Source organism: Eleutherodactylus coqui, chromosome 9, assembly GCF_035609145.1.
Source record: "Eleutherodactylus coqui strain aEleCoq1 chromosome 9, aEleCoq1.hap1, whole genome shotgun sequence".
In the NCBI taxonomy this organism is placed as follows: Eukaryota; Metazoa; Chordata; class Amphibia; order Anura; family Eleutherodactylidae; genus Eleutherodactylus; species Eleutherodactylus coqui.
The window spans coordinates 17,129,372-17,141,777 of NC_089845.1; the positions used below are offsets into that span (position 1 = coordinate 17,129,372).

Consider the following 12,406-nt stretch of genomic DNA (forward strand, 5'->3'; position numbering starts at 1 on the left):
GGCATCGGGGCGCTGATGACCAGGTGAGTATTGATATTTTTTAATGCAGGTTAGCTAGGGCTTATTTTTTGGGGAGGGTTTATATTTCAAGCCTTCCCCAAAAACAAGGGTAGGTCTCATTATCTGGGTAGATCTTATCAGGGAAACAGTATTTATTAATGACTAAGATGAGAGGTTTTGTGGACTCTGATATGTAGTAAAACAATCTGAAAGACCAACTCACAGTTGATTTACAACCCAAAGTAAACTTTCCCATCCAGTGGTTCCCTCATGCTCCAGCTGGTAATCATAAAGCTGAAGTAACGCGGCCAACTGCTCCCGACTGCCAATGATGGTGGCTACATCCTGCAGAGGTGATATCGGGCGTGGAAAGCGAGTCACTGTAAACAAGGGCAGAAGACAGTGTTAGCCACAATCTAGAACAATCATGGGGATTCCCAATAATATCAACTTAAAGACAGACATAAAGCGGTTAATCTACTGCTAATATTGTCTGTATGTTCGGAGCTTCACTTGAAAGACTGTCATAATTACTCAAGTCCAGAGAGCGGGTCAGCAGAAGGCTAAACAGCCAACGAGGGACTTTTCTACAATGTAATCAATAAACATTGAGGCACAAAAACAAGCGACATTTCTGAGGAATTACTTGTCCCGCTGGTGACTCAGGACGCTGGTCACATGAGGACACCCCACCCCTCATGGAGAAAGGCCAAAAGCCACCGCCAGCCATAACATGCACAAGCTGTGCTGCGTTTTTCCTTTAACCCTATGACAACCCCCAAAAATAAACAGGGGACAGTTATGGGTGGTGTTTTTGGGGAAAAGCTTAGGAACATAATCGGCTCCACAACCAGCGGATGCTGACCGTCTGATAGCATGTCAATGTAGCCAGGCGAAGAGGGGGCCACCCAGGGACACCATTGAGAGATGCCGATGGGTTTACATGGCAGCCAGGAGCCTAGTGAAGAACAGACATGAAAGCGCGCATTTGTTTTAGTAGATTCTGTTTCCGATCAGAGGAACAACGTTAGAGCGGATCTCGCTGCCTTGTAAAGTCATTATGAAACCAAAACAACAAAAGGGATATTTACAAGCAAAAGCAAGTTAAACACTGCCTGAATTAGGCTGGCGTCACCCGGAGCGTATTCCCGGCGGAAATCTTGCGGTTTGGCCGCAGCAGAAAACCGCGAGATTTCCGCCGGGAAAGCACCGCTTCAAAACCCGCAGCACTTAGCCGTGCGTTTTGAAGCGGCTTGGCCGCATGCTTTTTCGCTTTTTTTTTCTCCAATAAAGGAGAGCGCGGCGGCAGCGGGGGGGAGGGGTAGTGGTCATGCTGCGGCCGGCGAATCCGTGCCGCAATGTCGGCTTTGCCATCTCGTGTGGAGGAGATTTCTGAGAACTCTCGTCCACATGGCTGGCTAATCCTGGGATTAGCAGCTGCAGGCGGATTTGCTGTGGTGAAATTCCGGACGGAATTTCCATGGCAAATGCGCTCTGTGTGAACCCGGGCTTAGATTTTCAGTATTTTACAGATTACATACTCTCCATTCCACGCTCCTCCACCGGTCCCAGCAGAACTTCTGGGAGGGGACTGAGGACTACATGAGCACTGCAGCTATACCCCGGCTGAAGGGTGTCAGTGCTCGGCTGCAGCAGTCACATGGCCCTTCTGCCTGGGACGTCATCGCTGGTGCCCTGCACACGGTAGTGCAGGTCAGAGGGAACCAGAGAGCTGTCGGCAGTGGGGGAGCACGGAAGGGTAAATATGTATTCTGTGATTGTACTGCTGCAAGCTTTTGTGTAACACCATGTCCCTGGATAACCCCTTTAAGTAAACTAATCATGAAACAATAGTAAAGGAAACAAGACTGACATGCATTCTAAGATGAGGTATGGAAGGAACCGAGTAAGAAAGTTAAAGATCAGTGAGCAAAAGGCCCGCCAACAGCACCCACTGGTAATAAAAGGAAGCAAGCAGTGCAGTTCGCTGGCATAATGTGAAAATGAAGCTTTACTTTTTCAAAACCAGCTGGAATAAATGGATAGATGCATTGGGAATAGCTTCATGTGTTCAGAGCTTCTAGGACACTTGTGCACAGAGCCACAGGGTATTCCTCTGGGTCATTCTCCTAGGTTTGAGAAGGTAATGCTAGAAAGTACTAGGAAGTTCTTAGGCATCATGTCCACTAGCTAAATGGAATTGCGGATTCCGCAGCGGATTTCCGCCACGGATTTTGTCCATAGCGAATCATTGGCCACCCGCGGTCCATTGAATCGATTTGCGTTTTTCACGCGCAGGAGAACGACGCAGCATGCTCTATTCTGCCGCGGATTCTGCGCGGATCAGCAACCTTGCTATCATATTGATAGCAATGTGTGCAGATATCTGCATGCAAAAAAATACCATTTAAAGCAAATCCGCACGGAATCTGCAGAAGAAATCCGCGGCAGATTCTGTGCGGATTGTATTCAAGTGGACATGAGGCCTTAATCTTTACATACTCAAACTTTAATGCAGGAGATTTAGAGGAGTACGCAGAAGCACTGCCTTCTACACATCACAGATAAAGGGATCACCCCATGATTGATTTTCATATTAACAATCTTGTAAGGCTGTTAGATATTTTAACTCCTTAAGGACACAAATTTTTTGTTTTCCATACTGCCTTAAGTTGTTGTGCTTTTTTTTTTTTTTTTTTAAATCAGTTTCTGTATGAGGGGGCTTGTTTTTTTGCGGGACGAGTTGTATATCTTTAATGGTACCATTTAATGTACCATATAATGTACTGAAAACCCTAAAAAAAAAAAAAAAAGAAGAATCTAAGTGAAGTAAAATAAAAAAAAAGATACATGAAATTTCGTCATCTTTAAGTGCGTAAAGTTTCTACGGCATACACACTGCAACAATAGTGACATTACTTTATTCTATGGGTCAGTACGATTAATAAGATAATGAACATGTATTTTTTGCTGTACTGGTTTTTTTTCCAAAGATTTCATTCTTTAAAATTATTTTCGATCATCTTTTGGCTGCAATAACTTTATTTTCTGTCATAGTTGTGCGAGGGTTCATTTTGTGCAAGATGTCCTGTAGCTTCCGTTGGTACCATTTTTTAATACTTATGATTTTTTGTTATTTTTTTTCTTGCAGACAGAACGATCAAAAAAAAAAAAAAGCACAATTCCGGCATTCTTTATTGACGTTCACAGTGTGGGGTAGCTAATGCATTACTTTGATAGTTCAGACTTTTACAGATGCAGTGTAAAATATGCATTTTTGTTTTATTATTTAGATATTATAAATAGGGCAAATGTTTTTTGGTTAAACTTCGAACTTTTTTTTAATAATTAAAAAGTTTACAAAAAAGTTTAACAATTTTTTTTTTAGTCCTTTAGGCAGTATAATGCAACACATTGCACTAGATTATTACTTAGTCTGACAGGCATTCCATCAAGCCATGCCATGAGCACAGCTTGAGACATTCTGCTATGACAGCCCTGGGGCCTTGTAGAAGGCCCCTGGCTTCCATGAGACCCACACGGCTCCCCCGATCTCATCGCGGGGGGGCAATACGAGACCCCTGAACATTGCTCAGGGCATTTAAAGAGTTAACAGCTCCAATGAGTCGTGCGGCTTATCAGAGCTGCTGCGGGCGGGTGCCGGCTATAAGAAACAACTAGCAGCCATGATGCATACCCCGAACTTCCAGGGGTTCTGTCATTAAAAAAAAAAAATTCTATACTTATACATTCCTTCCCCGTCAGTCTACTTGCCAGACCTGCTGCTGTCTCCTGCAGTCGGGAGGGCAGCTGGGAAACTGGGGGGTGTCACCTCATCTCCAGCTGGCAGATTCCTCTGCTTCCTGTGAGGTTACGTACATTACCTCCTGCCCGGCAAGGTATGTTAGGTCACAGTTCACAGCCTAGCATGGGGAGCGCCGAGCTATTGCAGAGACTACGCATGCTTGCTGTTTTCAATAGATCAGCATTCCTTCCTAGGCAGCGAGGGCTACATCAGAGACGTGACCTACACTGACCTGCCGGAAGAGAATGTGAGGAATGCACCTTCATAACAAGCCGACCCGCTGGAGGAGATGTGACCTGGGGGCACTGCAGAAGCTCAGGGAGGAGAAGATGCCTTAAGACTGCCTGTGGATGAATAGGAGAGCATGGAAATTTTTTTTTTAATGACAGAACCCCTTTAAGTAAGGGCCCTTTTACACAGGCAGATAAAACGTTCAGAATCCTGTAAGAATCTGGATGATTGTCATTCAGCCTAAAAGCATGCACTGACTGAATGACGAATAACTTGCTTCGCCATCGTTCATTATGCAGTTTCTGCAGGCATAAATACCGAACGACATCAGCCCATGTAGACTGTCGGTCGTTCATCTATGGACTGCCTGTTTACTGGAGATGGAAGTGGCCAGAACGATCCCCGACCCACTTAGGCTCCAGTTGCTTAGCGATGCTTGTTCCGGAGTAAAGCATAGGAACAATCCTCGCTGGGACAAACTGTCGGCTATTTGTTCTCTACAGCTCATCCTGTGTAAAAGGACCCCAACATAAAGTATTCTAGCATTAAAGTACCCTTTTCCCATCTTTTTTTGCTCAATATATCCCCTTCAGTGCTGTTGATAATGTGTTACTGGACTAGGCTCTGGACTTAGTCACTCTCCTTCCCCCTCTGGTAGCGATTAGCATGATCCCTTTTTAGTTTCCGTATAAGCATTGTGGAACTAAGAGTAGTGTAGGTATATAATGTGTTACATTTAGAGTATGCACACTCTTAGAAACCAAGCATGGCAGGAAGTTATTGTTACTGGCTATCATGCAGTAACAGAGGATCAGACATGGATGCCCAGCAGCGCTCCGCTCATAAGGTGCACACAGGGACTCCCAGGTAACGCCACGCTATCACAACTCTTCACTGGATCTTTATCCATTTAAAAGTTATTGTTATAAATCATAAAACAAGAAGCCCCTTGAGAGATTTATCAGCAAGCTATTTGGGTGTAAATATAAAAATTAATGTTTGTAGTAAAGTAACTTCGGCTGTGAAGACGACATTCATATGAGATGCTGCACAAGGCGTACCTGCACTTTATACAAGTGCCAGACGCATGAACTTAGTTGCACAAGCCCGGGCTTCAAGTGGGCTTGGGAGCAGGAATTAGGAGAGGAAATCACACAGAGCGACTGGGAAAAATCATTTATTTTCACACACAAACTAACCATGGCATGCGCTGCTCAAGAGAAAGGGTACAAGGTGTTGGCTAGATGGTACAGATACCCGACGCGACTACATGCGATATTCCCCTCGGTGTCGGACATGTGTTGGCGCTGTGGGACTGATAGAGGCACTCTGTTACATGTCTGGTGGGGTTGTGATAAACTGCGGCCCTTCTGGAACAGGGTGTTTGCCACATATAACTCAATGTGCAGAAAATCGATAAGCAATACGCCGCAGATAGCTCTCCTCTCCATCCTGCCGGGCCCCATTAGTGCACAAAAGGGAGACTTGCTCCGGTTTTGTATTGCAGCAGCCAGAGCAGTCATCCCTCGTCACTGGCGATCCACACAAGTTCCCTCAATGAGGGAGTGGCAGCAGGAGATGGCATACCTTAGCCAGATGGAGGAGCTATGTGCGGAGCACTCTCGAGAGCCCGAAAAACAAAAGGAGAAATACAGAAAGACCTGGCAGCCCTGGATTATGTTCGAGTCCTCAGCAGAGTTTGCCAGCTTGTTCTACTAAACGTACTCACGAGCCCTGTAGGGGCCGCAGGGCCTTTGAAGTTGGGGACCGACTGGAAGACGCTCAGGGTGCTCCCGCCCCTTTTTTTTTTTTTGTTGTTGTTGTTGTTCGTTCTCTTATTTTATGTGTGAGTGTATGTGTGGTTCTGTCTGTGTAGAGGTGTTCAGTGAGCTATAGTCAAAGTACCTTGTCTTTCTGCGCTATCTAATTAACTTGCTCAGATCGTTTCTATATCTTCCCCCCCCCCCCCCTCTTTTTCTCTTTCTTCTTTCCTCAAATGAAAAGGATCCCCACCACATAAACCATAATATTCATCATGACGTAGACCCCACCTTTACCGTCAGTTAAATATGCGTTGATATAGTAAAAGAACATTGGATTGGGGGCAAGGGGGTCCGGGGATCATCTATGGGCTAGACGAATTGACTGTTATATTTGTTGTTTACAAGAAGATGTGCCCAATTGTTGTACAATATGAACCATAGGCCCTGCGAGGCCTATTTCCATTTTCCCTTTTATTGTTTTTCCTTTCTCCTTTTTACTGATATTTCCTAATGTTTGTAAAATATTCTGAAAACTTAATAAAAAGAGATTAAACATACAAGTGCCAGACAGAAATGGAAGTCATCAAGTTAATTAAAAACGACAGAGGACACAATGAGCAAAGGTAAATGGCTGTCCCTTGTAAGCAGCAATAACTACCCCTGAACCAAAAAAAGAAGACAAAGAAAACACAAAAGACGACAAACTACAAGAAGAGTAAAGAATAAATGTTTGTTCCAGGAACCGTTACGATTGTTCATGATGATGGACTGTGAATACGCAGAGACCTGTCATTCAAAGGACTAAATGTTGAGACAGAGACCTCAGGAGGAGTGTAGAGGGGGGGAAGGGGGGGGGACAGTTATATACAAAAATGCTATAAAGATATGTAAAAGGTGGAAAAAGTTCAATAAAAAACACTTTAAAAAAAACGACAGGAAAAAAAAACATGACATTTACAGAAATGCTATCTTTGTGCACTATTTTTAAGTCTTACAAAGTGCAATAAAGTTGGCTTAACTTCTGGCAGAAGAGGTCGGCAACAACTGATACAGTAATTGCACAGCACATTACATCTATCCTCACAGAAAACACAAACGTAACTTAAAAAGTTAAGGGAATTGGAAAGTGTCCATCCGTTACACGGAGAGTCTAACGAAAAGGGCAGACAGGCTATGTGAGCCATTACAGCGTCTCACATGCTGGGACAGCTGAGTCAGATGCAGGAAAATCACATAGCTGGCAGATCTATTTTAGGGACTAGACAGACTGTAACAGAAGCTGGAAAAATCAAATCAAACTGTGTGTAAAAACCACCAGCGCTAGAAAACCACCGCTGTATGGTGTGCAACTAGAGACACGAAAAGAGGAACACTTCAGTGACTGCCAATGACTACAAACGGCAATCCAGGACATACAGACAGTGCAAGGACATAGCGGGCTTCATGCTCGGCTCAGGAGGAGAAACAATTAGAGAATTGTATCATTACTAGAGATGAGTAAGTGTACTCGGCCACGCCCCTTTTTCGCCCGAGTACCGCGATTTTCGAGTACTTCCGTACTCTGGCAAAAAGATTCGGGGGGCGCCGTGAGTGGGGGGTTGCAGCGGGGAGTGGCGGGGAGAGGGCTCCCCCTGTTCCCCACTGCAACCCCCCGCGCCGCCACCCGAATCTTTTTACCCGAGTACTGAAGTACTCGAAAATAGCGGTACTCGATCAAGTAATTACTCGAAACGAGTACGTTCGCTCATCTCTAATCATTACTCTTTTAAGTATTCGGACGGATTCACCTATTTTAGGCCACTGACAATCTGCCACAAAATGTGCCACAGAAGTGCTGAATAACTTTTCCTTTGCAAATTTGCATCAAAATCGGCATGCAAGACATTGTGGCCTGTGTGCAGCATATAATTATGCCACGTGTCAACCCATGCAATGCCTATGAATATGGCGCAGTCCAATCTTACCTTCTATCTGCAGTATTTCTCCCTGAAGCTTAGCTTTACTTGTAAATGGTGCATTCTGCAAAACTGTAGCAAAAAGTGAGGGTATGAGGGACTGCAAGGCAGAGAGATACATGTGCAGCTTGTGTTCATCCAGTCCATGCTCGCCTTCCTAAAAAGAGAAAGTACAGATAAAATGATATATTAGCAAAACTGGCAAGCGAGAAGTAAAGAATGGAACAAAACAAGGGTATACTAGGGCATCTTTTCTCCTTAAGGAGAGCACCTATGTGTGAGGAGACTTATAAGGCCATCTATGCTCCTCTGGGAAATATGCAAATGGAAAATACAATACCACCTCTGCAGCACCACCTACTGGAAGGCAGCATTCCTGCAAGTCAAGGTCAGACATTTTAACACTCCTTGTAACAATGACTGGGAATTGTGAGCCAAAGCTGGAATAAGGCTGCATGTGCACAGTTAATGATCCGCCGGTGGATGACACTGTTGAAAGATTTCCCTAGCATTTCTATGGAAAGCGCCGGAGTCCAAGAGCTGAGAATCATAGCGATTCTACGCTCGTGGGATTTAAATCGCGCCATGCCACGATTCTCCGCGGCAAGCCCATCTGTTAGATAGGCTCACAGCTGTGATCTGTCCGCTCTCCCTCCTCAACGGAACACCGCTAGCGATATTCTGCCTTGGCCGTGGACAGAGGGCCTAAATCATACACAAACGGCTCACAAGCCCCAGTCCTTGTTACAAGGCTTGTTTAAATAGGTGGTGCTTTAGAGGTTTTGTCCCATCTTCCATTTACACCTTAAAAAAAACATTTTACATTTTACACAGATATGATCTACATGAAGGAGAAGGTCAACAAATGACAAGCATTTCCCAGAGAAAACATTAACACATAATCTCCTGCAGATAGAGCCCCCTACTGGTGATTTACAGTATTATGCACTGTTTCTGACTGCATAGGTGACATTATATTTATGCACTTACCTTGATTACAGAAGGTTTTCAGCTATACTGACAGCACCCAAGCGGAAAAGCACAGCCACCACTTAAACTCTGAATGAACGCAGCCAGGCAGGCCATTCACTTATGATTTACTCCCTTATACTATCCTCCTGAGGGAGTTGTAATCTTGGGGGATTAAATCTGTCAAATTTTCTTAAAAAAATATAAATAAAAGGCTCTTCCATATTTGTATGAAAAAAAAGTTGGATTTGGTTTATATGAAGCTTTAATGTGTTTCCCCATTAGGAAGACAAAGGGAAGGAAAAAAAAACCACAAAAACGCATTTTCAAAAAAGCAATAGAAAATCCACAGTTTTTATTAACTATAATAGTTACGGCCTATCCGTAATAAATGGGACAGAATAGTACTGTGCGGAGCCACTAGCAGAAGTACGTGCCGGGTCAGCAATCAAGAGCACATGGTAGTAATTGGTGGAGACGTAAGAGTCGGACCAGATTATTCTGAATGCTGTTTTTACATTGAGAACTTTTGAAGAGCCCAAAAAAAGAAAGTGACCGATCACTGGTTAGTGGAGCTTCCTTACGGAAACCCCTCCTGCTGCGCAGCGTTCTCACCGCGACTTTATCCATGAAGGATTGCACCGTCAGCCTGCCGTACAGACCACAATACTCCGTGTAAGTCACAAGAGCAATCCTTTGCTGAATAGCAATAATATAAACATATATACACACACACACACACACAATGTGAAAAACAATAAGGAGGTGGGAGTAGCACTGACGGACTATGGTGAGATTTATCATCCTTTTTGGTGTCTGACACACAACACTAGCACAATAATGAGCTAACGTTTTTGAAAAAAGAAAAAAAAAGTGCTTCATACATTGGGAGCATCATGTGGAGACGGGGATAAAAGACCTGTGTTTGAAGGACTGGTTTATAGTAAATCTCATTCAGTCTTCAAAACACACCATTGGTACTTTTGTACCAAAGTGAAAAGTTAGCCTCTACCACTAGGCTCCCGAAATGGTGGGTTTCCTACAGTCCACTACACACAGTTTTAATAAATCTTATCAACCCTACTTACCCTGAGGAGCTTTTCAATCTTGCCAAGGAGGGTGGGAATAAGGTGAGATTGGAGATTCCCAAGTTCCATTGTCCATGCAGCATAGGCTGGCAAAAACACCTGATGAGTGGCACTGACTACTCGTTCTGAGGGGTCACCTAAGGCGGTCAGTAAGAGCTCAAAACCCTGAAACGGAATCACATTAGGACGGTTATAGAAGAGCAAGTATCCAGTGGAGCACACCAATGTAAGGGGGCCTCAAAACAGCCAAATCTGTCGTCATCTTGTGGTGGTGATTACCCCGACCCCCCCGCTAACATGGGACAAAGCGCTCGTCTGCCCGATCCCTTCTCGATGATCCAGGAGTTAAAGGAAGTCTGACATCTGCAAACAGCCGAAACAAAACCTAAAGAAGATGTGGGATAATCTAAAGATGGCCTCCGTTTGCAGTGATGTGAACAAAACTGAACGCTACAGAGTGGAGCCGCGTTGTCTTCATTGACGAATCCAGGGCTTTTTTTGTAAGTTTTTATTATATTTACAGATCAATGTATGTTCAAAACTAACTAACTTTTGCATATTAAATACTGGATTACTCTTAGTGGGAAACAAGGGATGGAGTAGGAAGGACTCAAGGGTGAAAAAGGAAAGGATTAGATTTTTTAGAAAGGCATCCTACTATGAAGTACACCTTGATATAGCAATACGTATGATTCACACAGGACTCTACGTATGCGAACTTAGAGATTGTTTAACAAAGTCTAAAAACCCATTTAGACAACCATTGCTGCTCAAAATGAGCTCAGAAGCCATCTTTTGAGTGATAACCGGTACATCTAAACGTGCGGCCATCAGGCATTTTTCGTGCACTATTCGTTAATTGGTGATTTCTAGCAAGCTAGAAATCACCAATGACTCATCAGCGCCACACGCTGATTTTCTCAGCGGTCGGCGCTGATAGTATTCTTTCAGCTGGTATCCCAAAGGTAGTTCTCAGCGGGACACCAGCTGAAAGCTCTGAGAACAAAGCACCTGCATTAAAGGGGTTGTCTCACGCCGAAACGTTTTTTTAAAAATTCAATAGGCCCCCCGTTCGGCGCGAGACAAACCCAAGGGATGGGTTAAAAAAAAAAAAAGTTTATTACTTACCCGAATCCCCGTGCTGCGGCTACTTCTTTCTTCCTTTACCAAGATGGCCGCCGGGATCTTCACCCACGATGCACCGCGGGTCTTCTCCCATGGTGCACCGTGGGCTCTTTGCGGTCCATTGCCGATTCCAGCCTCCTGATTGGCTGGAATCGGCACACGTGACGGGGCGGAGCTACGAGGACCAGCTCTCCAACACGAGTGGCCCCATTCACCAGGGAGAAGACCGGACTGCGCAAGCGCGTCTAATCGGGCGATTAGACGCTGAAATTAGACGGCACCATGGAGACGAGGACGCTAGCAATGGAACAGGTAAGTGAATAACTTCTGTATGGCTCATAATTAATGCACGATGTATATTACAAAGTGCATTAATATGGCCATACAGAAGTGTATAATGCCACTTGCTTTCACGAGACAACCCCTTTAACTTTTAAGTAGCTAATTAGCTACTAAGTTATGCAAAGATGATCACTTAAACTGTCATTTGAGCGATTCTCTTTTAGTGTAAATGTCCTTTAAAAAGCATTTTTCTATTCCTTCTAAAAGATTATACAGGATTAGATCAGTTTAGACCATGGGTCCCAGGTAACAGTGATTTTTTTTGTGGGTTTTATGTTGCTGAAAAATGAGCGGGGTAAGTATCGGAATGATTTGTAGTTTATGTAGCATCTTTGGAACAATGTACGTTTGCAGAAGGTTTTTGCGTCCAAACCAGTTTAATTTGGGTGCAGACGACAGCAGTCTTCATTTCTGGAGACCTCAGAATAAGCGCCTCAATCCTGCCTTTGCTGTGAAGCGGCACACTGCCCCCTGCTGGTGTGATGGTCTGGGGGGAACCATCACATATGACAGTCGGTCACCACGATATTTAAAGGACAGCTCAGCGATATATACAAGACATCCTGCAGCCACATGTGTTCCTCTCATGACGGCTTCCATAAGGCAGCAGGATAATGCTCGGCCGCACACACAAGGGGGTCACAGGAGCCCCCACAACATTGTCACACTTCTGTGGCCACCAGATTTATTACCAATAGAAGATGTATGGAACCATCTGGGACACCAACTCCGACAGCCTACAAGTTTGCATGATCTAGAGGCTCAGTTACAGCAAATGTAGACTAATGTGATACAAGCGGGCATGGAGGCATACAGGTTCTGTATGGTATCCTGCGACACCTTGTATCCCAGCTCGAGACGGTACAACAGGGTACTAAATCATCCCTTTAAGGGGTCCGTTTCCCACAATTTATCCATTTACTCCAATCTTGTAAATACTTATATCAGCGTTACAATCACAATGTAAAATTCAATTCCAACAACTTCCCCTAGGGGGAGGAATGTTTTTTTGCCATTAAGGCTGGGTTCACACAGAGCAGATTTGCCGCGGTTTTTCCGTTGCGGTTTTGCCGCAGAAGAACTGCTTCTGCGGCAAAACCGCTTCAAAGGTTAATTTGGCCCTGCGGA

The 12,406-nt window shown here is 44.4% G+C and overlaps 1 protein-coding gene across 5 annotated transcripts in view; it reads right to left on the minus strand.

The window, feature by feature from the left end:
* The window catches only part of RELCH (RAB11 binding and LisH domain, coiled-coil and HEAT repeat containing), a 216,282-nt gene that overhangs the window by 78,689 nt on the left and 125,187 nt on the right, over window positions 1-12,406 (minus strand). For all 5 annotated transcript variants that reach the window (XR_010786694.1, XM_066579173.1, XM_066579175.1 and 2 more), the window contains 3 exons: window positions 9,812-9,976; window positions 7,764-7,911; window positions 224-380 (listed from right to left, as the gene is read on the minus strand). Coding sequence is in view for 4 of the 5 variants with exons in the window: in XM_066579173.1 (XP_066435270.1) it covers window positions 224-380; window positions 7,764-7,911; window positions 9,812-9,976 (470 nt within the window). In the remaining variant the exon portion in view is untranslated. The remainder of the gene's footprint in view (window positions 1-223; window positions 381-7,763; window positions 7,912-9,811; window positions 9,977-12,406) is intronic.